The 26,181-nt window shown below is 42.3% G+C and overlaps 1 protein-coding gene across 1 annotated transcript in view; it reads right to left on the minus strand.

Moving 5' to 3' along the window:
• pcsk2 (proprotein convertase subtilisin/kexin type 2) overlaps window positions 1-26,181 on the minus strand; it is a 159,586-nt gene that overhangs the window by 112,190 nt on the left and 21,215 nt on the right. The window contains exon 2 of the mRNA XM_039737954.1: window positions 4,367-4,471. Within this exon, the coding sequence (XP_039593888.1) occupies window positions 4,367-4,471 (105 nt within the window). The remainder of the gene's footprint in view (window positions 1-4,366; window positions 4,472-26,181) is intronic.

The raw sequence follows: 26,181 nt of genomic DNA on the forward strand, positions 1-26,181 counted from the left end.
TTTGTCACTATACAACACTGCAGCTACAGGATGGTACACCACAAGGCAAGCATTACAAGGCCTTAAGAACAGACAGAGCTACAGGAAGGATGAGGTTGAGAAGGACGTGTGAAGTAACAAAGCTTGACAAGATAAGGAAAGAGACAATCAGGAGTACAGTTAAAGTTGGGGAAATCTTAAAAAAAAATCCAGGAAGAAAGGTAAAAGGGGCATAGAATTACAATGAGGAGAGAGGTTAACAATGTGGGCAAAAGAATCAGGTATATGGAGGTATCAGACAGAGGAAAAGAGAACAACCAAAGAGAAAGTGGATGAACTGTGTGAATGGGCATATATGGGAGAATGGGGGTATCAGGTAAGGAAATATACAACAGACGAGAGTAGAGAAGACCTGGAAGTGGGAAATGCTCTAGAAACAGAAGAAGTAATTTAGTAGTTGACGTGTGTGCTATTGTTAGTGTTAGCATTTTAAAGAAGCAGTAGTAAAATCACTACCCCACCAGACAGGAAAGAGCTGAGGCAACTTGTGAGGTTGGACGATATGATGGGTGTAGGACTTTCCAGGAGATATTTGGTTTAGAGCACAGAAAGAAACCCATGGAGGTTTACCTTACATTTGATATAATGGATAATTTTCTGTCTCTCTGACTGCTGCATGCTGTTTACCAGGCAGGGGAACTCTCAGAATCAATTGGCACAGTGGTCCCTTTGCCAACATGTCCGTACAAACCAAAGAAGAATCTGTTCCTGACTCAGTTGTTAAAGTCAGGCACCTCTTTCAGCCTTAGCAGAGATTAGTAAAGTGTAGTGAGCATTTTCCACATGCTGACTTTGCACTCAGGGCCATCTCAAGATGTTCCATGGCTGGGGGTTGGGGATAGGGGGTCTTAATGGCGATGGCTACAGAGAGTAGACTTCATTGTCTGTAAAAATAAGAACTCTCTTTGTCACTTTATTAAAATGATTAAATTTAGAGGGATTGGACATTGTGGAGTGGGTGGAGGAGTTTGATCAGTGCACCTCCTGCATATCGACTGCCGCACCAAGAGATGGTTGAAAGGGGTCACTGGTGTACCCTGTAATTATAAAAAATGTTTACATTTATATGCCACTTTTCTCACTACTCAGAGCACTCTACATAGACAGTAGTGGACCACTTCAACCACCACCGATGTATAACACCCACCCTGATGATCTGATGGCAGCCATTGTTGTGCCAGTACACTCACTACACATCATCTATTAGGTGTTGAAGGGGTAAGAGATGGTTAGTCAATTTGAGACAGGGGATGGTTCGCAGGCCAGAATGAACAGGCATGGTGGGAAATTTAGCCAGGACATCGAGGTGCACCCTAATCTTTTGAAAGGATTCCCAGGGATTTTTAATGACCACAGAAAGTCAGGACCTCGGTTATACATCTCATCTGAAGGACGGCATCATATTTACAGTACAGTGTCCACATCACTGCACTGGATTCCACACCCAGCCCTCAGGGTAAGTGCCCCTTGTTGTCCTCAGCAACACCTCTTCTACTAACAGCCCTATTATTTTTCTTGATGGCCTCCCATCCAAGTACTGGCCAGGTGGATGACCTGTTCTGAAGCACGGGTGGTATTGTAGTTAGCATCTTAACATACCAGCTGGGAGAACCCCCTAAGGCAGATTTCATTAATCTGTTTCTGGGGATTTCTGTAAATCTGTGTTTTTGTTTTGTATGTATTTGAGCTTCTCTAAGCTGACTGCTCCTAACCTTGGAAAGACTTTTCTGTTACCAGATCCCTGACTCATGTTTCACAGCCAAGAATTCTTAGCTGGATACAAGACCATATCCACCTACCATGTCATTCCACTATCATGGGGGACCTCAAATGGAGAGCAGCCTGTCACAGAGCGAGCCGACACCCCTGCCATCTCAAGTGGCGCTCAGCTTGCCTGAGACACACTAAAGCCATTCAGAGAACAAGCTTCAGGCCAGATTGAAAAAGCAGTGAGTAGTGCGCCAATTATGAAGTCAAACAGTGAGGCCGAACATCATGAGTGTACTGAGTAATCATTTGTAAACAAGCTTATCTTTATTTGCAGAATGGAAATTCAAAAGCCAACTTAGACAAGTGTTTGGATAGTTGGGGCGTTCATTGTCTTTCTAGCAGCTGCGCCCGGTGAAGCGGCCTTGAGAAGCGCTGGAGATCCGAATTGTGATGAGCTCCACACAGCCGCATATCTCGGGCCGTCAGGAAGAGCTCAGGCAGGGCAACTAAATGAAAAAGCAAGCGGCATCCTTCCTTGGCTGTTTGCTTCAAAGTGATAACTCGATAATAGCATTCATTCTATTGTTCTCTAATCCTGTCTAATTATAAGTAGACTTGCAAAACAGGCGCCACACTGGCCTAGAAAGTGCAATTTGAGTCTGGAATTCAAGGTAAGGGAAAAGGCACGGCCAGTCGGTGGAGTTTTAGAGCAACTTGAGAGTGGCAAAGGCACTATATAAATAAAATGTATTATTATTAATGGTGTCTACCAATGGAGAATAAAGGTTTAAAATCCATCCATCCATCCATCCATTTTCCAACCCGCTGAATCCGAACACAGGGGTTCGCTGGAGCCAATCCCAGCCAACACAGGGCACAAGGCAGGAACCAATCCCAGGCAGGGTGCCAAGCCACCGCAGGACACACACAAACACACCAAGCACACACTAGGGCCAATTTAGAATCGCCAGTCCACCTAACCTGCATGTCTTTGGGTGGAAACCGGAGCGCCCGGAGGAAACCCACGCAGACACGGAGAGAACATGCAAACTCCACGCAGGGAGGACCCGGGAAGCGAACCCAGGTCTCCTAACTGCGAGGCAGCAGCACTACCACTGTGCCACCGTGCCACCCCAAGGTTTAAAATGTCACACTCAAATATGATATCAAGGAGTAAGAAAAAGGGAACATGCAAGCCAAGAACAGAAATGTGCTTTATAATCATGACACAAAAAACACTGAAGGAACATCCCATTTCTTGGAAGGGCACCTTGCCATCCCAGAACACTTGGCCTCTTCAAGATGTGTAAAGCATACATGAATCTGGGACCAACCTACCTTCAAATCTTTTGGAAGGAGAGTGTGCTTCCGTGTTTTCACTTGACATGTTACTTTAGATATCTCAACAAGAACATTTCTGCCACCAGAGTAGTGTAAAAGTTCAACAAAATGCACACATTACCAGGAAGAAAATGTGACGAACAGCTGGCACATGACATTTAGTCTACAGGTGGAAGAAGAATTGGGAGGGCAAGAAGATAATGGATAGATGACAAGGCAGGCCGCTGAGCTAAATCCCCATCCTCCCTATAATCTCTTGATGCGTCCATGTGGACCAGAGTTACCAGAGACAAACCCAATGAGACACACCATCAATGGTCAGAGAGTCCCAAAACATCATCTGAGCCCCTGTGTCCAGAAATGAGAGGTATCATTGCATATGTCTGCTCAACAGAGCTTGACAGTCTAATGCTCCACTTACTAACCTGGGCTGGCGGTGGGCTTTCATCAACAGCAGACCACCCTTTAGCCTGACTCATTCATCTCACATTACTTTACCCTTCATGCACTGCCCTTGAAGGACTGTGAAGTACCAATTATCTCTTGTGTTTATTCACTAATTTGGCTGTTAAATGTTAAACTATAGAAAATAAAAGCAGAGCCTCTATCTATATGTCACACTGCTTTTACGGTGATTACAGCAATTACCTGCATGACTAGAACACACACCACATAAAAAGCTTGCCAGGATATCATTGGGCAGTAAAGACCGCTACACTTTTATTACTGAATTGCCTTCAGGGTAATGCTCCAAATTGCTCCATTTTATTGCCTCAAGTATCTACTGTTAGGCAGGATGAGTGAGAATAAGCAGGGACCCTAAATTTGAGGCGAGTGAGGGGCACCTTCAGCTTGATGTCTATCACCACTAGCCAGTTTCTCACTCCTGGGCTTCTTAACACAGAAACAAGCAAATGCATTCATTTAGAAGGTGGAAGAACTGCAAGGCAAATAACCGTGGTGACATTTACAGTAATAAGCATAAGCCCACTCTAAAAAACATCACTGATAAGAACAGCACGCCACCTGCATCTTAGTATCCTGGCCAAAAAGCGAAAGCACTTCCCAGCAAGCATCAGGCTGGGATGATTTAAAAAAAAAAATCCATTCGCCACCTCTGTTAATCTTTTTTTTTTTTTTTTGTTCTGCACGCCAAAGAAAAACACACAGAAATTTTCCGTTGTCACACTCCCTGATTAACTGACCGTACACAGCACGGTTGCCACAGTAACTACCAAGCATAGGGATGGAAATAGCCGGCACCGGGGAGGCTTACCCTTGGATCTTTTTCAAGATGCTGTCTGTGCTGAAGGCTACGTCTTCTCCTTGCCTTTGGAATGCTGTGGTGATAAAAATGGAACAGGTTGTCGCCAAAAGGAAGCTGAGAAAAAAAAGGGAAACAGAGAGAGGGTGACATGTCCATCTGGCTTTGACCTTTCTGCTGACTTTTAATGACTGCCTCGATAAGAAACTACAGTGCCCTCCACAATGTTTGAGACAAGGACACATTCTTCCTTAATTTCCCCCTCTGTTCCACAGTTTATATATTTATATATGCACATATTATATATCACACATATAGCTGTTCAGTCTTCATCAGGCATGCAACTGAAAAGGAATCCTAAATAGAAGGGAAAGGAGGGGGCAAAGCCAGTGCAGGATTTACGTATAAGCTACACAAGCTATAGCTTAGGGCCCCCACCTTCTTGGGGGGCCCCCAAAACAAATTGTCCGAGTGAGCAATTGTCATATATACTTATAAAGGGCCCCATGTCTCAAATAGCTTAGGGCTTATCAAGTCTAAATCCGGCACTGGGCAAAGCCAGGGAAGGTGAGACTAGATGAGAAAAAGCTACCATTAGAGAAGATGACTGGTGAGATTATAAAGTTAGTCAACCCTTGAGACCTGGAGAAATATGTGGTCCCAGGTCGAGAATGACTTTAGCTTCTGTTTTTCTTAGAAAATATTAAATAAATTTAGGATGGATGGATGGATAAATATTGAAAATATGCATTTTATATAGCACCTTTCTGTAGTACGTCTTTGTTTTTACAAATGGGACATTGGCAGGTTAAAAAAACTGGTCAGGATCTCAAAGGGAGCCATCGGCGGGGACTGAAGTGCTAAGTGTCAGGTTTAAAGTTTAATTCCTGCTCCAGCAAGCTACACTGTTAAACTGCTCTTGTAGGCACCATGCATAATTTTTATTCCAACTCTCCCTATTTCAAATTTATTTAGTCTGTAGTTATAAAGAAATATACAATCTAAATTAAAATTCTCAAAACATTCTCAACTGGGCAAAAAGAGGTAGGAGATGTAAATCTATCTGCTGCACTGCCATCTACACTTAATATATATTTAGACTGGAGGAGCACCACCCATTCCGTGGCCTGACTCTCATTCTTTAAATAAAATAAACAGAAAGTGGTTAGTGCAGCTGCTTCATAGCTCAAGTAAGAATCAAAGTCCGATATCTGGTTCTAGAACATCTGGGGCCTCTGCAGTTTGCCTGTCAGGCACACCTTAGTGATCTCCGAGCTTCACAGAGCCTCCTCGCACTTGGACACAGCTGACGCAGTAATCAGAAGGACCTCCTTTGATTTTCTCCAGTACCTTAAACATTATTCTGCTTATTGCCAGGAAAAAATATTGCATTTTGATGACTCCAGGATTATGGACTACCTGACCGACAGATGGCAGTTTGTGAGGCCCATGGACTGTGTGTGTCAGAAATGGTGGTGTGTAATGCTAGAGCTCTTCTGGCTGAACTGTCCTGTCTCTCTTCCTCTTCACACCCCTACACAACAGTGCTTGCCAGCACCAGAAATTTTCAGATGACTCCTCCATCATAGGCAGCATTAGTAATGGAGATGAGTCTGAGTATGGGAAGCTTGTGGAGGACTTGATCTTGTGGTGCAAGGAGAATCACCTACAAGTCAACATCAGCAAGACAAAAGAGCTGGTGATGGACTTGTGGCATGTTAAGTAGCTTCTGAGACCAGTTACTATTCAGGAGGAGGATGTGGAAGTGGTGCAGAGCTACAGGTACCTGGGGGTTCACATAAACAACAAACTGGATTGGTGTGACAACACAGTGGCTCTGTAAAAGAAGGGCCAGAAAAGACAGGACATCTTAAGGAGACTTAGGTCTTTAGATGTATGCAGCAAACTGCTGGAAATGTCATACCAGTCCATAGTAGCCAGTGTGGTGTTCTACACTGTGTCATCCTGAGGAAGCAAGTTGAGCTCCTAAAGAAGCATAATGCCTGATCAAACTTGTCTGGACAGCCTGCTCCATCACTGGGTGAACCCTGGACACATTTGGAAGCTGTTGTGGAAAAGAGGATGGTGGCAAGAAAGGATGTCACTATGGACCTCCCCTCCATTCCTTCCATGATGCACTCTCTTTGAGCATTTATGGCCACATGTTTATTCCTCCATGGTGTGCTAAGAAACTCCTCTGGGGGTCTTCCTGCCTTCTGCTATCAAACAATGCAATGCTTTCTCCTGACGTCCTTGACTAAATGCTGATACCCTTTAATTCTTTTTGCCACTCCTGCACAATATTCATTTAATATTGATTGATTCATTGATTCATTGATTGATTGATTGCATTAGTTGTCCTGTGTGTCTGTATCGTTGTTTTTTTATGTTTCTGCTGCTGTATGCATCTACTTTTCCCTTTGGGAAAAATACAGTTTATCTATTGTAATCAAATCTAACCTAAAGCCTGGACCTGGTCAATGACTGTGTGGACTCTGCAGATTCTCACGTGTCCTCTTGGGTTTTATTCCCGGATATTCTACTTTTCCATCAGCTCCAAAAGATGTGCAAGTTAGGTTCATTGGTGACAGAGGCGACTTGTAGGCGTGGAGAGTGTGTGCCATTGAATTGTACATAATCCAGGGTCAGTTCCTGCCTTCTTGGGCAGATGTTAGGTAGATATTAACTCTTAGAGCCCCTCACCAGCAGGCTAACACACATTTTTGTTGCTGGGTGATGTATAGATGGAGTCTACTCAATATAAACCACTTCCATTAGCAGGCTTCATCTTACACCTGCAAGTGTCCCATGTGGCAGTGCAAGTGAAGAGTGACACAGGAGCTCAAGTCAGGTCAGGCAGCTTTGTACTACTACAGGAGAGAAGCTCAGCAAAACAAACCTTCAGAGTGGTTTTATAGGATCTAATATAATGATTGGTTAGCAGAGATAGGGTGATCCATGGTGTTTTTATGATCGGCTTCTACCAGTTACTAGGCAGAGATATTTTTATGGTGAACAGCCCAAAAATAGAAGGATGTCAGCAGAATGGAGCCTAGGCCTTATCTCTTCTCCCTTCTGTCCGTCTCCTGCGGCAAGCCTTACATTTTCTTCAGTTAAGTTCCCATTTCTCCTCTCCCCCTTACGCCGTCCTGTGCATACATACATTTCCCAGCATAACTCTTAGCTGCAAACAGCACAATTCTGAGACCTTTCAACTATAAGTCATATGAGCTTATGCGGCAGTTTAAATTTTAGCAGAAAAAAATACACAAACAGTGTGGTTAAGCTCAGAGGGAGCGGTACAGATTTGTGGCTTTTTAGTGGAACATCTGCAGGGTTTGATGAGGTGATCGGCTGATAGTGCATTCACATGCAGATGCTCATAGTTCAGCCGATTGCTTCATTAACACCCCGGGATGCCCAATTAGGCACCTACGCTTGCCAATAGCTTAAAGAGGAGAGGCCAAGCAGGAGATGGGGGGGGGAAATGAAAACGATTGAGAGGACAAGTGTTGAAAGTGTAATGCCAAGGCAAAAGTAAGAGAGCAAGTGAGAGCAGTACTGAAGAGGAGGTGGTGTGGTCAGGCCTTAGTAGGGAGCGTAGCTGACGGTGTGACTTGTTGGGTTGGAGAAAGGATTTGGATGGACCCTGCCAATTGCACAGAGTGCGCTATGAGAGACTATGGCAAAGCGGAGGGCCGGCTAGGCACGTTTCAGCCAAGGCTGATGTGGGCAGCCAGGACATCAGCTTTCAGCTGAGCTGGGGAGACAGACAGAGAAATGCGAGGGACTTGCACAGAAACCTTGAGATCTTTGATTTTTAAGCCTTTAGTGTTCATTTTATTCAACCTGCACATGAGCATCGATTTTTATGGGAGATTATTTATGGACTTTACTTTATCTGCCCTGTACTTCCTTATGTGGACTCCGTTTTGATAAACTTGCAAACTCAGTTGTTGCCTCTCGCTCGCCGTCGTGTCCATCCTTGGTTGAAGAATTACTAGGGGGTCATGTGAACTGTTTGGAGTCAGGTGAGAGCCCCAAATACGATCCTTGACACCTTATACCGTGTTATGTTTGAACAGGAAAATTGGAATTTTCAACTGGAAAGCCTTAACAAGTCAGATGTCCTACTCGGAAACTCATGGCTGGTCTATCAAGTCCAGGTTTGCCCGACTTCACGTTATAATGTTAGTCCATAATTGAGAGGTACACCATGAATTTTAGTGAGAGATGTAGTACTATCCTGTTAATTAGCACTTCTGTCTATTTGTGTCTCATTAAATCAGTCGTACACAGAGCACCGTCAAACTTCTATCCATGGACATGTTGCTATGGTGTTGGGATGCCAAAAATACCGTGTGTTGTTCAGTAGTTGCCTGTGCTCCAAAAGAGCAAGTACAATGAAGGTTTTCCTAGAAACATCTAGTAAAACAAATGTTTTATTAGAATATGGTCAACCTGGGTTTGACGACATTGCCACCTCCGACATCCGACTTCCTATCGCATCTTACTTATTACAAATAACTCAGAAACAGGTGCATAACATAAACTCTATTCACTGCTTTAATTGCATTCTTTCTTTTTGTTTTTTAATCTCCCGCACCACTCCTCCAGCCCACAATTCCCATTCTGTTAAAGGACCCTTACTCACTTTCCAAATCAGACATCACAATTCTGAGGTACGGTAAATAAAACACAGCATTACAGATCCTCATTTACAGTAACTCTGATGGGCCCATCCAGCCCCTCATCATTAGGACATCTTACAGGCACCACCTTGATAAACAAACTCATAACTGGTTGTTATTCGCTGTCACAATTCGTTTCAAGTGGCGAGTTGCTGTTGTATTCAAAGAGCACTAGTGACAGGTCCTATCAGGCATAATTGGTACTAATACAGTAAGTAGTAGTGATGATTTCAAATCTTTCTTTAAGAGCAGTTTCAAAGGGTCGATACACAAGTCGTTAGATCATTTACCAAAGTTCAAAGGACAATAAACCAAAGTCGCAATGTGGTAGATGAAATTTAATGTCAGTAAATGTAACATGTTATACATAGGAAGTAGTTCTGAATAGACAATGGGAGGCCTGAAAATCGAGAGTACCACTTTTGAGAAGGAGCTAGGGGTCATGGTGGACTCATCACTCTCTATATCCTGGCAGTGTTCTGAAGTGATCAAGAACGCTAACAGCATGATGTGTGGAGTCCAAGTCAAAGAGAGGTTATGCTTCAGCTTTATAAGGCACTGGTGAGGCCTCACCTTGAGTACAGTGTTCAGTATTGGTCTCCATATTACAACAAACACAAAGCAGCACAAGAAAATGCAAGGCTGATTCTAGGACTGAAAGGTATGAGCCATGAGGAGAGATTAACAGAGCTGAACGTTTTCAGTTTAAGCAAATCAAGATTAAGAGGTGACATGACTGAAGCTTTTAAAATTACGAAAAGTATTGGTACACTGCTGTTACTTTAAAAAAAAAACTTCTGTAGAAGGAACATGGAGGACACAATTGTTAAGGGCCGATTACGCAAAAATGTTAGAAAGTTTTTGTGCACGTAAACAACCATTGATACATTAAAACAAATTAGCAAGTAGCACGGTGTAGAGTAGAACTTTAGGGACCTTCAGATCACAACTTGATGTTATTTTAGACAATCACCAAGAATAGGATGGATGAGATTGTTGCTTTTAATGACTGGTTCTCATCTCAGTTGTTCAAATGTTCTAAAGTCAAAATCTGAATCTTTTCCCTAAGTTACTCTTTAGCTTGAGCATGTATCTTGCAAAGTCGCTTCTTTAATTTAAGTTTAGATGCTGTTTCCTGCTCGTCGCCATCTTTGATAACGTGAATATCATATCTTCAGGCATCATGCGGCATGTGCATCAGGTGCCCGGCAATGGCAACTCTGAAGAAAACAGATGCACAAAATCGACGTAATGGCAATGAGATGATGTCACCAGACTAATGATACACAATACAAATATATACTAATACTACAATATACTAATGCTTTCCTAGCAGGTGGGTCAATGACTTGATTGGCATGGTGCAGTGCAGCCAAAGTGTAGAGAGAGAGAGAAAGACAGAGTGGGTACTTGTGGCATTGTACATTTTAGAGTGTGCAAGTGGATAAGCCACACCATCTTATAGTTAGTGCTATGATTATGGTTATTGCATACATTTTGTTTAAACTAAGTTTTTTTCTTATCTTTTGAATCACATGGGCTCTAAAAATGCAGACGTTTCCTTAGTATAAACTTCATTAGTTGGAATGATTTATTTTGTTTTGAAATATAACCGCAACGCCATTTTGTATTTATTGGAGAGGCCATTTTGAGTGACCACTGCTAGGACATAATGACACATTGCTAGGGTGTCTCTCTTTGTTCCAATCTGTTTTGTGAAAGCCTAATGATATTGTTAGTATTGATTTCTGACAATCAAACTTTAGCTTCCATTAATTGGACTTTGATTCTTAGGTTTAGGGTCTGATGAAGGATGGTTTGGACTTTACACCATTCCTGAATCATGCTTCATCTTCTGTTCTGTATCATTTACTGTCTTTGAGGCCTAACATTTTTTTGTCTCTTTTTGATATACTTTGTTAGTCCTTGAGTAAAAGTTGTTTTGTCGCATGATCTTTTGGGGGGTCAGAGCACAGGGTTATCCATTGTACAGAGCCCCTGGGGCAATGTTCAGGTTATGGGCTCTTGGCAAAACAAGTACGGATCAGACCAGGTCGATACACAAGAACACAGTTGGGAATAAGAAGCTTGTCTTCTCTTTGTTTATTTATGTTTTTAAGTCTCCCATTGATTCTCCTTTTCTTGCATGTTTTTGGAACACTGCATTAATCCCAGACGGGAAATGATCTTTTTTTATGACCTTCTGGGGGTCAGAGTGCAAGGTCAGCCATTGTACGGTGCCCCAGAGCAATTTTCAGGTTAAGTGCCTTGTATTTTTGTCTCATAAATTGATTACATTTGCTAAATATTTGGGTGTTAGCAGTCTTTGTGCCTGATTTACACAGATTTCCTGTTCATTTGTGTGTATGCCAGTCTCAGCCTAGTCACTCTTTGTGTGAAGTTTGCATGTCGCCCTGGAATCTGAGATACTTGTGTGTGTGCATTGTAGCTTTCTGCATGACTTTAAGTTGACTCTGTGTGATAAAGAGTGTCCCCCTGAAAATGGGCTGATGCAGTAACCCAGGGTCAATCCCATTCAACATCGAAGCTTCCTGAATAAGTGACAATTCTCCATGACGCGCTAAGTTTGTTCAGTAAATGGATGGATGGACAGCGTATGGTGGTCAGTGCCAGTGGCACAGTCAGCAGAACTGCTTTCAGAGCTTTGGTTTCAAATTGCCTCATTCCACTTTATTACACTACAAAATACCCGTGCTTCGCAGTGGAGAAGTAGTGTGTTAAAGAAGTAATGAAAAAGAAAAGGAAACATTTTAATAATAACGTAACATGATTGACATTGTCATGAGTGTTGCTGTCATATATATATATATATATTTACATATATATATATACACATACACATAAACATATATATACATATACACACATATATACAGTATATATACATATACATCCACATATATATACATATATATACATATACATACATATGTGCACAAAACCACGCTTTTATCAAGGCTTTCGTCAGGTACTCTTTTGAAATGAAATTTTCCTCCAATCAGTCCTAGTAACGTGCTTTCTTCCGACTGTTACATTTTTGTAGCTCTGATGTGTGCATCAATGTAATCGGTGTTTCAGGAAATCATGCATTGACAGAAGTTCCCCTTTGCTTGGAATGTGGAAAGTGTGATTAAATTCGTTATTTTTTTTTAACGTGTTATGGAGTACATGCATCGAAGCTTCTCAGCTGTGCTTGTGCTAAGAAAAGGAAACATTTTAAAAATAACGTAACACGATTGTCAGTGTAACCTTTTGTAAGTAGTGCCTGGAGGATTCAGTGTGGAGAAACTGTAGAGACAGCGTGTTTATTAACTTGTGGATTTTTCTGTGAGTATTTGGTGGCAGCGTCACAAAGTTGGTTCCGGGAGACTGCGTTAGCTGCGGAGCTCAGCTCAGAGCGAAATGAGGTGAATGGGAGGGGAGATGATGATGTGACTTCCCCATCCGCCTTAACTGTCAATCCCCCACAAACACAGTCTCTCGGAATTTGCATAAGCACAGCCCTTCACCTGCAATTTTAACTTAGTTACAAAGTGATCAAAACTCTCGTTTATATCCTGCGTCCTCTCATTAAACTTGTATCCTGCATTACCCGTGGGCATGACAAACGCCAGCGGCAGCCTGTCTATGAACTTAATTTAAACTTTAGGTTTACACCGTGCTTTGTTTCCGCAGTAGCTGCATATGCTTGCTATGCGTCACTCGCTCGCTTCTTATTGTTTCGCTGCCTTCTCAATTATATAATGCATGTTTTCTTCAGTGTTTTTTGGAGCTCTTCCTTGTTTTCTACGTACTGCATTGACAGTCAGTTCACGTGATTACGTGGGAGGCGTGATGATGTCAGACGAAACTCCGCCCCCCACGGCCATCAAGCTCAACTCCATTACAGTATATGGAGAAAAATAGCTTCCAGTTTGACCATTACGCGTAGAATTTCAAAATGAAACCTGCCCAACTTTTATAAGTAAGCTGTAAGGAATGAGCCCGCCAAATTTCAGCCTTCCACCTACACGGGAAGTTGGAGAATTAGTGATGAGTGAGTGAGTCAGTCAGTCAGTCAGTCAGTGAGTGAGGGCTTTGCCTTTTATTAGTATAGATACCTTTATTTATGGCCTTTCATGTTGTGAATTTTTATATTTGACAGTTTCCTGATTTAATACCAATGTCTGGTGAGAATTTCATCTGAATAGCCTCATTGGAAATATATATATTGAAAAAATGTTGAAGTGTTCAATACTTGTTTTTCCCCACTGCATTTATGTTATTGCTGGTGTGTGTTTAGACCAACTAGCGCATGATGGAATTTGTATAGTCTGTAAACATTAGGGTGGCACAGTACTGCTGCCTCTTAGTATGGAGACCAGGGTTCGCATCCCGGGTCCTGCCTGAAAGGAGTTTGAATGTTCTCCCCATGTCTGTGTGGGTTTCCTCCCACATTCTAAAGAAATGAAGCTTAGGTGGATTGGTGACACTAAATTGGCCTCTGTGTGTGGGTGCGAGTGTGTGTTCACCCCGCGATGGACTGACGCCCTGTCTACGGTTTGTTCCTGCCTTGCACCCTGTTCAGCTCAGTTAGGCTCCGGTGACCCTGTTCAGAACTTCACCAGCTTAGACAATGACTAACTGTGCAGGTCAGTGATGAGCCCAACTATCAAATTTTAATTTGCATACAGTTTTGGCAAACTGTCAGTAAAATTTATTTTGCTGGTGTTTCACAACAGCAAAGAAAGACTCGCTAAAGAGATTTAGAAGGTTTAATTTGTGTGTGTGTATGTGAGTGGAAAGCAAGGAATGCTGGCCCCCCAAAAGCCTCGTTCCCACTTCCAAGTTCACCTGTGTTCGTTCTGCAGCTGCTCAAATATCACATCCCGTCATTACCAAGTCATTAAAATCAGTTTAATTTACAGTACGCCTTGGATGCTGTGGTACATTTTTTTTATGTACCATGTAAAGTTATTATTATTAAGGAAAACTGAAACTAAAATGATTGAAAAAGCAACTCATTAACTAACAAGTCAAGTTGGGGAGCATGCACTGGTACAGTGTGTTGCCACACCCACTATATGTCGAAGCAGCTCAGGATCCCAGTTTGTAACCCCCCAGGCAGACACGCGGTCCAGTCTTACCCTCCGGAAATGACCCTCCATCTGCCGCAGCCAGGTGTTACTTGGGCAACCCCTTGGCCTGGTCCAGCCACTTGGGTCCCCAACAATGAGGATCCTACGAGCCGGATCACCTTCGGGGAAAGGCGCCACATGGCCGTGGTGCCGTAACTGATGCTCTCTCACAATGCAGGTAATGGCCTCATTCAGGGCTCCATGTGCAACCGCACGTTCGACACAAAGTCAAACCAACGGGACCCAAGGATTTTCTGGAGAGACACAGTCTCAGGTCACTGGATAGCGTCCATGTCTCACAACCATATAGTAAGACAGGAAGCACCAATTAACTAACATAAAAACAAAACTAATTAAGTTTTGAAAAACAAAATTATACTGAAAAAACACAGCAATGTTTAAAAGTAAATCAAAATTGAATACAATAATAACCAAATTGATTTTCTTTTTGATTAAACATACCCTCAGATTACCTTTCGTGTGCTACTTGGAATCATTCGTCTTGTGCTCTGCTTGTGCATGCAGACGTCATTCAAAGTGTTTAAACAAAGCAGTGTGCTAGTGAGAATGAATGAATCAAATTGTAGTGGGGCTACATAACAATAAGTACAGTGATCCCTCGTTATATCGCGCTTTGACTTTTGCGGCTTCACTCCATCGCGGATTTTAAATGTAAGCATATCTAAATATATATCACGGATTTTTTGCTGATTTCTGCGGACAATCGGTCTTTTAATTTATGGTACATGCTTTGCCCAGTTGATTTCATACAAGGGACGCTATTGCAAGATGGCTGAGAAGCTACCCAATCAGAGCACGTATTACATATTAAATAAAACTCCTCATAGATATACGATATGCTTTCCGTGCAGTGCTTTGCATACTTGAAAGCCCAAACAGCACGTATTGATTTTTGATTGTTTGCTTTCCTCTCTCTCTCTCTCGCTGGCATTTTCTGCTCCTGACGCACACTCTTTGAAGAGGAAGATATGTTTGCATTCTTTTAATTGTGAGACAGAACTGTCATCTCTGTCTTGTCATGGAGCACAGTTTAAACATTTGACTAAAGGGTGTTACTTCATGTCTAGAGGGCTCTAATAATGTTAAAAAACGTATTTAGAAGGTCGTAAACAGGTTAACTGCGAAAATATTCGATTTATAAATAAAGAATCCTACTTTGCGGAAATTCATTTATCGCGGCAGAGTCTGGAACGGATTAACCATGATAAATGAGGGTTGACTGTATTTGTTTTTGTCAGTGCTGAGTGCATTTTGTTATCATCGTCCCGAAGAAGTATGAAAAAATATGAGGTTAACGCAGAAAACCAGATCACCAATTTAAGCTTTAGGAATCATAGATACTTTATTCGACATCAATGATTGTTTTGGTAACGCCATACTCGGTGTAATCCTCCTTCCATGTTATAATATTTCCGCGACTAGCCAAGATTAAATGAACGGAAAAAAAGTAAGAGCGAAGCGAGGGTGACGCAGGCAGGCAGGCAACAGCTCAATAGCTCGAATTTGGATATACTACAGTAGGTTCTATTTAGTCGCCAGAAATATCTTTGGTAGGAATGGAAGTTGGATTTAGTCTTTAAATTTCTATGGTGAAGAAAAATTTATGCAATGATGATTAAATTTAACTTTCATTCCTACTAAACATATTTCTGTCGACCAAATAAAAATTACTTATATTTAAAATTTAAATAGAACTTAATAGAACAAATACGATAGTTCATAATACCCACGCAGCACTAAGTGCACGTAAGATTACGAGTCATCCGTTTTAACAAGCAGCATATTGATTTTTGATTTTTCTGTGAGTATTTGGTGGGAGTGTGATGAAGTTGCTTCGGAAGACGCCGTTAGCCGCGGAGCTCAGCTCAGAGCGAAATGAGGTGAATAGGAGGGGAGATGATGACATCACTCCCCCACCCGCGTCAACTGTCAATCCCCCACAAACACAGTCTCTCGGAATTTGCATAAGCACACCCCTTCACCTGCAATTTTAACTTAGTTACAAAGTGATCAAAACTCTCGTTTATATCCTGCGTCCTCTCATTAAACTTGTATCCCGCATTACCCGTGGGCATGAGAAACACCAGCGGCACCCTGTCTATTAACTTAATTTAAAGTTTAGGTTTACACCTTTCTTTCCGAGGTAGCAGCACTCATGAATATGGTAGTATATGTCACTCGCTCGCTTCTTATTGTTTCGCTGCCTTCTCAGTTATATAATGCATGTTTTATAATGCATGTTTTCTTCAGCACGTTTTGGAGCTCTTCCTGGTTTTCTACGTAGTGCGTTGACAGTCAGTTCACGTGATTACGTGGGAGGCGTGATGATGTCACACAAAACCCCGCCCCCCACGGAACTGGCTGAACTCCATAACAGTAAATGGAGAAAAATACCTTCCATTTTGACCATTACGCATAGAATTTCGAAATGAAACCTGCCCAACTTTTGTAAGGAAGCTGTAAGGAATGAGCCTGCCAAATTTCAGCCTTCCACCCACACGGGAAGTTGGAGAATTAGTGATGAGTCAGTGAGTGAGTGAGTGAGTCAGTCAGTGAGTGAGGGCTTTGCCTTTTATTAGTATAGATACTTAAAAACATATCAACTAAGTGAGCGATTGCTCTTCACCATGGCACTCAAATTTCATGTCAGTTTAAAATGCAATACAAAAGAACATTACATTTGAATTCATGTCCATAGAATACAAAGTAGATGTTGTTCTATGTATTGCATTTTTGATTCACGATGATGTATTAATCGCACTAAACCTAAAAGCAATCAAATGACCAAACAGCATCAAAAGGTGGGGCAAAAGGTGTGAACAGTTGAGAAAGAGGCGTTCTAATCACGTGTGTTGCACTTGAAAGGAAGGTGAACGGCATTTGACAAGGCAGGGGGTCCGCCATCTTATTGAATGGGTGGAAGCTGGCAATCTCAATGATGATTTCAATCTCTTGCATGTCAAAAGACGGGAAAAACTATTGAATGGAGCAGCCCACATTCTTACCTGGCTTGGGACGTCCATGAGGTGAAAAGACAGGGGGAGACATCTTGCACAGGGCTTTGTCTCCTCCAGGGCGCTAGATGGCAGTGAGCTCAGGCTTGGATCCCTACATATGTGCCCACAAGGCATGCCGGGTATTGAAGTCCAGGGGTGGGGGGGCCGCCATAGGGAGCTGTGGGATTTTGGAGGACTCTAACCTCAGTGTCATGTCACAGGGATTAGATAAAAGGAGCTGCCTGCCTGCTTCACATGGATGAACCAGAGTTGGGAGGATGTGGACAAAGGTTGCCAGGAGGAGTGGAGGAGGCAGTGACCAAGAGAGAGGGAGAGAAAGAAGACAAATAGCTGATTTATTGTGCTAAACTGTGCTTCATTGCTGGTAATTGCGGCTGTGGTGGTGGGAAACGCTTGATAAACAAGAGTTTCCATCGAATCGAGACTCTTTGTCTTTTATACTTGTGTCCAAGCCTGCTTGTGTTGGGTGTTTGAGGAGCTGAAGTGCCCCCTGGTGTCCACGCTGTATAGTATCTGTTTATCACACAGGGTATGAATAAAAAGCTACGGAGAAACCAAACTCTATGATGCTGACAAATGTTTACTATATTCAGTATTTAATTAAAATCTCTAACAACTCACACCTTGAAAATGTAACCACACTGCTTATATAAAAGGAAAGCAACTTTAGACAACCCAACATAAGAGTGAACTTTTTCAGAGATAGCTAAACTTACCTTTTGCCATTTCAGATAACCACTCTACAGTCCATACTGACTAAACGTAATGCTCACCACCAGAATAGAGAAACGTTGAGGGTAGTCGACGCTTTGGATCGCTTTTTATTTTGCCACTACTAATCTTCCGTACTTCACGTGTGAGCGTTCAGTCGGTGGTGTGAATGGTGGACCCCCTACACACAGGTGTGTGCCCAGTCAATTCCGTTTTCTACAGATGGACTCCAGTCAAGTTCTACACACATCGAGGATAATTAAAGCAAACAGGAGGCCCCCGACCACAATTTGGAGTTTCACAGCAAAAGGTCTAACTACTGATATGAAGGACAAGATCTTAGTTTTTGATTTTGAATACATTTGTAAACCTTTCTAAAAAATGTTTTCACTTTGTCATTATGGTTTTCTGAGTATAAATTGATGGGCAAATGTATTCTTTGAAAATGGAATCTACAAAACAATAAAGTGTGCAGAAAGTTCATGTTTATGTCTAGAGCACATTTTCATACAAATGTTGTAACTCAAAGTGCTTTACCAGATGAAGAAAGAAAAACAAAAAACACAAAAATAAGATTAGGCAATACTAAGTAACAACGAATAAAGTAGGGTCCACTGACCAGGAGGACAGAAAAAACAAAAACAAAACAAACTCCAGAGGGCTGAAGAAAAAAAAAAATCTGCAGGGACGACAAGACCACCCAGTCCCCTCTAAAGGGGTCTGAATACCTTGTGAGCCCACCGTACGACAGATAAAGTCAGATACAGTCTCCACTGGCCAACACCTGGGCACTCTACACACTAAGTCTGTTCTGGACTCTCTAATATGAAGACAGGATCTTTCCGTTCTTTGATTCCAAGGACCTCATGGGCAGGACAACAGCTTGTCAGTAAAGAAGTGGCACCAAAATACCCCAGCAAGACTCTTAGGATCAAAACAGATTTTAAAAAGATTCTGAAAGCCCCAGAGAAACAAAACCACAGGAGGACACCTGTCATATCAAAAGTATCCCTGGACATGTCTCCTCCAGAGCATGAAGAGGACCACTCCAAACAACCCGCTAATCACTGCCTTGTGTAAGAGTTAGTCAGGGAGTGTATCAAGGACTTTTCGGAATGTTATCATCAATGATGGGCATTTCAAAATGGCCGATGAGGTCTATAAATCATTGCCTTCTTTTTTGGTTCTATTGCTTTGTTGTTTTTTGTGCAAACTGGTCCTCTGCTTCCAGACGTGGCTGTTTTCTTGTCATCGTGTAGTGTACACCGTCCATTGAGTCAGCTTCTTAACATGTTGGAGTGGTTTATGTGATCGATGATCCCCTGAGCAATGCCATTGGGAGTCATGCACTCCAGGTAGGTCCACACATGGTGACAAGGTCAGAGGTGAGGTCCTCACTAAGACTGATGCAACCACAACCCCTGTCCCACCAAGGGTCCATCAGACTGGTGCAACTTCCTGCCAATCCCTCGTCGTCCTGACAATGGCTTGCCACATGGATTCCCCATAAGAGGTGAAGCGGTGTGATTGAGGATTGCTGGCCCTCACTAACGCCAATATCAACAACTCTTCCTTCCACAAATCTACCTCATCTTTTTGCCTGTATCAAAGTACACATAGGAAGGGGGAGTGACAGAGATGGACAAATGGATGGACAGGATCATCATTGGATCAACGGACAGTCATGACAATAGCATACAGGGTGGCACTGAGGAACAGTGGTCAGTCTTGCTGCCCACTCATTTTTATAGAGATTGTACAACCTCCCTGTTTTCAAATGGCTATTATGGCTTTTATGAATCATCTCAAATCCCACAGGTAGGGGTAGATTAGGCTGGCTAGCAACACTAAATTGACTCAATGGGGGTACAAGTTGTTTTGCCATTTATGCTGGGTCCTGCTTAGTGTCCTTTAATGCCTGTGTAGGCTTCAGCTCTTAAATTAAATTTCAACTTAAATTAGATTTATTGTTTAATATTTAGATGGACGTCAAGTACATACATATCAAGTGGATGTCTCCACACCGAAGGCTGACCACTGCATAAATAGTTCATGTAAGCCCACAGGGACTGACAGAGTGTCCCTTCAGAAGACCCCCATTTCTGAGTCACAGCTTACACCTACCAGATCACATACAGGTTGCTACTATTAGGACGCCCAGTCTGTCTCCAGAGAATGTGGAATGAGTATACGTGCAGAACAGATAAGAGGCTTCACAGAATAAATGCAATGTGCTCTTTATCAGCTCTAGCGAGGACGTGGCAGCTGGATTAAGAATGATGACCTACACAAAGGCTGGAATCTTGGAAGCCTCCGTTTCTATATGACTCCAGATGAAGGCGTCTGACATGTTGCTCAAGTCAGGTAAACTGCAATGAGTCAGCAAGAAGACCACTTCATGCAAAGTTCATCATTCTGCTTCAAGCTTGTGTGGCCATTATTAACATTACCTCCGTTGGTAAAGACAGAGGCGTAGTTAGGGTTTTCAGTGAATGGGGACAACTGAAGATTTCGCGCCCTCTCCTGTTTGCCAAAATGCAATGGGGAAGGGAAAGAAATTTTTAAAAATGTATTTAAAATAATAGTATTTTAAGAAAAAAATGTCATGTTTTTTTATTTTAAATAGTTTTACATTTTTAAATATTTAAATTTTTTAAAGCACTTTTATGCGTATATTTTGAAGGTTTCGCTAAATTTATAAAGATAGAACGAAGTAAAACAATTAAGACAACAATGGTAGTTCAAAAATATAATCATTCTAAAAAATTATTCAAATATAACATTGCAAAAACTTAAACATTACATTGGATATAATAATATAACAACCTGAAAATGAAGTTAGTATAAAGTAAAAAAAATAGTTTGATGTATAATTCTTTAAATGTAACTGGGCAAAGCCCGCCATAGCGGTGAGAAAGGAATTCAGTATAACAAAGGCTTAGGAAACCACCGTCACAGTATAATGAAAATAGCAAGGAGCGAAACCAATGCCAATGGTCGAGAGAGTACCTTCCTGTAGCAGGCTATAGAAAACATAGACATACACTCACCTAAAGGATTATTAGGAACACCTGTTCAATTTCTCATTAATGCGATTATCTAATCAACCAATCACATGGCAGTTGCTTCAATGCATTTAGGGGTGTGGTCCTGGTCAAGACAATCTCCTGAACTCCAAACTGAATGTCAGAATGGGAAAGAAAGGTGATTTAAGCAATTTTGAGCGTGGCATGGTTGTTGGTGCCAGACGGGCCGGTCTGAGTATTTCACAATCTGCTCAGTTACTGGATTTTCACGCACAACCATTTCTAGGGTTTACAAAGAATGGCGTGAAAAGGGAAAAACATCCAGTATGCGGCAGTCCTGTGGGCGAAAATGCCTTGTTGATGCTAGAGGTCAGAGGAGAATGGGCCGACTGATTCAAGCTGATAGAAGAGCAACTTTGACTGAAATAACCACTCGTTACAACCGAGGTATGCAGCAAAGCATTTGTGAAGCCACAACACACACAACCTTGAGGCGGATGGGCTACAACAGCAGAAGACCCCACCGGGTACCACTCATCTCCACTACAAATAGGAAAAAGAGGCTACAATTTGCACGAGCTCACCAAAATTGGACAGTTGAAGACTGGAAAAATGTTGCCTGGTCTGATGAGTCTCGATTTCTGTTGAGACATTCAAATGGTAGAGTCAGAATTTGGCATAAACAGAATGAGAACATGGATCCATCATGCTTTGTTACCACAGTGCAGGCTGGTGGTGGTGGTGTAATGGTGTGGGGGATGTTTTCTTGGCACACTTTAGGCCCCTTAGTGCCAATTGGGCATCGTTTAAATGCCACGGGCTACCTGAGCATTGTTTCTGACCATGTCCATCCCTTCATGACCACCATGTACCCATCCTCTGATGGCTACTTCCAGCAGGATAATGCACCATGTCACAAAGCTCGAATCATTTCAAATTGGTTTCTTGAACATGACAATGAGTTCACTGTACTAAAATGGCCCCCACAGTCACCAGATCTCAACCCAATAGAGCATCTTTGGGATGTGGTGGAACGGAGCTTCGTGCCCTGGATGTGCATCCCACAAATCTCCATCAACTGCAAGATGCTATCCTATCAATATGGGCCAACATTTCTAAAGAATGCTTTCAGCACCTTGTTGAATCAATGCCATGTAGAATTAAGGCAGTTCTGAAGGCGAAAGGGGGTCAAACACCGTATTAGTATGGTGTTCCTAATAATCCTTTAGGTGAGTGTATATAGATAGACGCCGCTTTCACTGTGTTGCCCAGTCAACACGATAAATCAGCGCGTCTGCCATATTGCGAGTGGTAAAAGTGCCATTTAAACTAATACAGGTAGACGTGGAAACCGGGTTTTCTGATGAAAAAACAATAACGTTTTAAACAGTATCATTTACATACAACAGATTTTGGCAAATCGTTTACATGCAATTATTTATATCCATTTATACACAAAATGCGTGTGTATCCCATGGTCTTAGAGTTGGCGGGCAGGGCTTTGTGAGTTGCCGATCGTGGCTCTCTGTCTTGCGTGCGGCGTAAAGTCAACATGGCTCAGAGGTGCATGTGGACTTTTGCACAGACGAAAGTGACTGAGGATGTGTTTGGTGAGTTGTAGAGTGCCTCGAGAGTGACGCTGGACTCAGGAGGACGGTTACAGTTGGCATGCGTGGCTCTGTCGTGCGCATCCCATGACGCGTTAGGAGGGTTAGAGTTGGCGGGCGGGGCTCTGTCGAGCATATCCCATGGTCTTAGAGTTGGCGGGCTGGGCTCTGTCTTGCTTGCGCTCACTGTCTTGCGTGCCCTTAGTGAATTATATATATAGATTATTAACTTCAAAGAGAAATTTTCCTAGCCTTTGCTGCTGCAAATTTATCGATTAGTTCATCAAAATGAATGCTGTCGGTAACTTCCTGCTCCACACTCAGCAAAGCCAAGGCTGACAGTCTTTTCTGTGCCATGGATGACATGGCACACAGAAATGGCGTTTGCAACAACTTAGACAATGATACACTAATGCCTCGTGTCAGTCGCGCGACCTGTTTAATAACGTCAAAAATGTTTCTGGGTGGGAGTCAAGCATGTTAGAGTAGTGGAGGGGATAAATTATTGTCTGTTGGGTATATAGAACTAATACGTGCTTCGAAATCAGAAAGAGACAAAAAACATAGGAAAAAGATATCATCATACTGATGGAGTGATGGACTGAGTATGCAAATGTTTTTTATTTACTTTTTAGTGCATTTAAGAATGGAAAACATTTCATTCTAAAATCTCGTAACATCAATTTGGTACCCCCTGGACGCCGCACCCGGGGACAGATGTTCCCCCTTGCACCCACCTCCCCCGCTGCCAGCTACGCCACTGGGTAAAGAACATTAAATAAGCGCCCCCTGCAGTCACAGGTTGACACACACACACAAGTCATTGGTCTCTTTCGTACCCACAAAAGGAGGCTCGAAATGTGCATACGCAACTTCCTGCGCAAACCTCGGGATTTATAAAAGAAAACTTGACGGGGAATGTGCTTATATTTAACACCAACTCTGAGCCATGCGTACACATTTCGAAGGCTCTGGGGAATGACGACACCCTCGGTCAAATAGGGAAATGTGGCCATATCTGCTAAATGACAACTCATAAGTGTAATAATTCATATCACCGAGTCATTATTATAATGTGAGTTGAAGTGACAAAAATATTAAAGCTAAAATGTGATGAATATGACGTGTAGACTGTATTTTAGTTACATCGTAAGAGGAGCGATGCTACACAGTTGCACTGAAGAAATGAGAAATGTTTTAATTTTTTTAGTCAGTTTATATTGGCTACCTGTTGTCACTTTAAGGAACTGGTCGACAGGTCAGGAGTATCTAAGTCAAGCTTCACTCAGTCCTGCCCGCTGTGCCGGGAGCCATAAACCGACCGACGAAGCGCTACATCCAGTTTTCGTATGGTGTGGGTGCACATAACATAGCATGTTTATTAGCAACACAAAAAAGCAATTTGCACCAATGAACTGCACTCCTAACGTAATTGGAGGTCTTTAATGCACTCATATTGCAATTAGGTCACCTAGCGAGAATGAAGGTACCTTTGTTAACCATAACCAGTTACTTTATGTTAACACGTGAGTCATCTGTGATTCTAAGATGAGACTGACAAACGACGCGACTGTTCTGGCGTAATGCCGCATAAAAAGGCATCTCTGATTACAGATGAGTGTCAATTTGTTTTATCCTCCTCCCGTTACCCGCACGCTCATCGCCAGAGACCGGACATTTTGTCTTTTCTTTTATTTCAGTCATGGTGTGGCAAGACCTCACGGCATTAACAGCAGCAGTAGCATCTTGCAGTTCAACATATTTGCGTTTGCTGCTTAGGCCACTAATTAAAGGTTCTTTGCGCGCCTCTAACTTAAGAGAGACAAGAGCTTCAGTCTTGCGCTGATGGGTGCGTCATGTGACTTCCCTAACAGCCAATGAAGGTCTGCAGCATCGCAATCGGATATGTATGGGGTTGATTAGCATGGTCCATATATGGTTTTTTCAGGGTGTAACGGGGCGGGGTTTACGGTGCTTTCACAAGCATCGTGATTGCGTAAAAATGTTGAGCACGCCAGGTTTTAGGTTTACGCGTATTATCACATTCGATGAAAAACTATGGCGTTATTTCAGTGCCACTATTCTGAGCGCACGTAAAAAAATATTGCAAGTGCAAGTGTTGCATTTTGAGGAGAAATTTATTTTGAGCGTACAAAAGCTGAATTTGAGTGAACAAAATTCATTGCTGCGTGCAAAAAATGTATTTCAGTGTTTGCGCTTATCCATATACACACACACAATAGCACCCTCTCGCTCAGTTTTTCATTTGCGCTTGCTCAATGTGTTGCTTGCGCTTTCAACATTCTCTGCTGCAAGCGCTCAACTCTCTGTACACCGTTATAAGTGTGCCACAAAACCAACCAATCACAGACTTGGTTTCAAAAATTCTGATTGGCTCTTACGGTCTCCAATCAGCTCGCTAGCTGCTGCATTCCGGAAACAGTCCGAAATGTAGCTAAATCCAGCTAAACTCAATTAAACCCCAATTTGCGGATAATATCTTTAATTATTTTATTTTAAAATATATTATTTGTTAAGACTATCCCTCTATCTGCAAGAAGCGAGGCTGAGTGGACAGTGTTTCCGGTGTCCGGAATGCAGCAGCTAGCGAGCTGATTGGAGACCGTAAGAGCCAATCAGAATTTTTGAAACCAAGTCTGTGATTGGTTGGTTTTGTGGCACACTTATAACGGTGTATAGAGAGTTGAGCGCTGCAGCAGAGAATGTTGTGAGCGCAAGCAACACATTGCGAGCAAGCGCAAATGAAAACACTGAGCGAGAGGGGTGCTATTGTGTGTGTGTATATGGATAAGTGCAAACACTGAAATACATTTTTTGCACGCAGCAATGAATTTTGTTCACTCAAATTCAGCTTTTGTACGCTCAAAATAAATTTCTCTTCAAAATGCAACACTTGCACTTGCAATCTTTTTTTACGTGCGCTCAATATTTTTTTACGTGTGCTCAGAATAGTGGCACTGAAATAACGCCATAAAAAACAGTTCTTAAGTATAAAATTGATCACATCACTCCAAAAACGTTCTTCTCAATCTCATTTAACATAAGCGTAAACCAAACAGCCACAAAAACAGAAGCTGATTTGAACTTGACGCTGGCTTACTGTGTAACACGGCGAGGACGCTATAGACGCAGTTCCAGTTATAGCATATTCCAGTACACAATGCCTGGTAATAATGCCCGGTGTTCACAGGGCTTTTGCAAAGACTGGTGGTTTGGACATTGGCATTAGCCGCCCTGTACACATCGAACTCCTTCGCTACACGTAAGGGGTATTCATAGAGTGAATGCTAACAGTAATATTTATACAATAAGGCAAAAAGAAAAGGCAACAAGCACGTCTGTATGAGAGTCCATTTGGGACAGAAAGAATCCATAAAAGTACATGGGAACTCTACTGAAGCAGATTATACATCACCGCATATTGAAATGAATGCACTGTATACTGAAATGTTGTCTTATACACTAAAGCTGAAACGCAATGTCTTCTGTGTCAGTTTTAGAAAATCATCCATTGCACTTCTCCTGTCAAGCATCTCTACGCACTTTTTGTTCCTCGCCTAGAGATTTCATTTTATACACTGCATGCAAGCACATT

This window comes from Polypterus senegalus, chromosome 16 (genome assembly GCF_016835505.1).
Source record: "Polypterus senegalus isolate Bchr_013 chromosome 16, ASM1683550v1, whole genome shotgun sequence".
NCBI lineage: Eukaryota > Metazoa > Chordata > Cladistia > Polypteriformes > Polypteridae > Polypterus > Polypterus senegalus.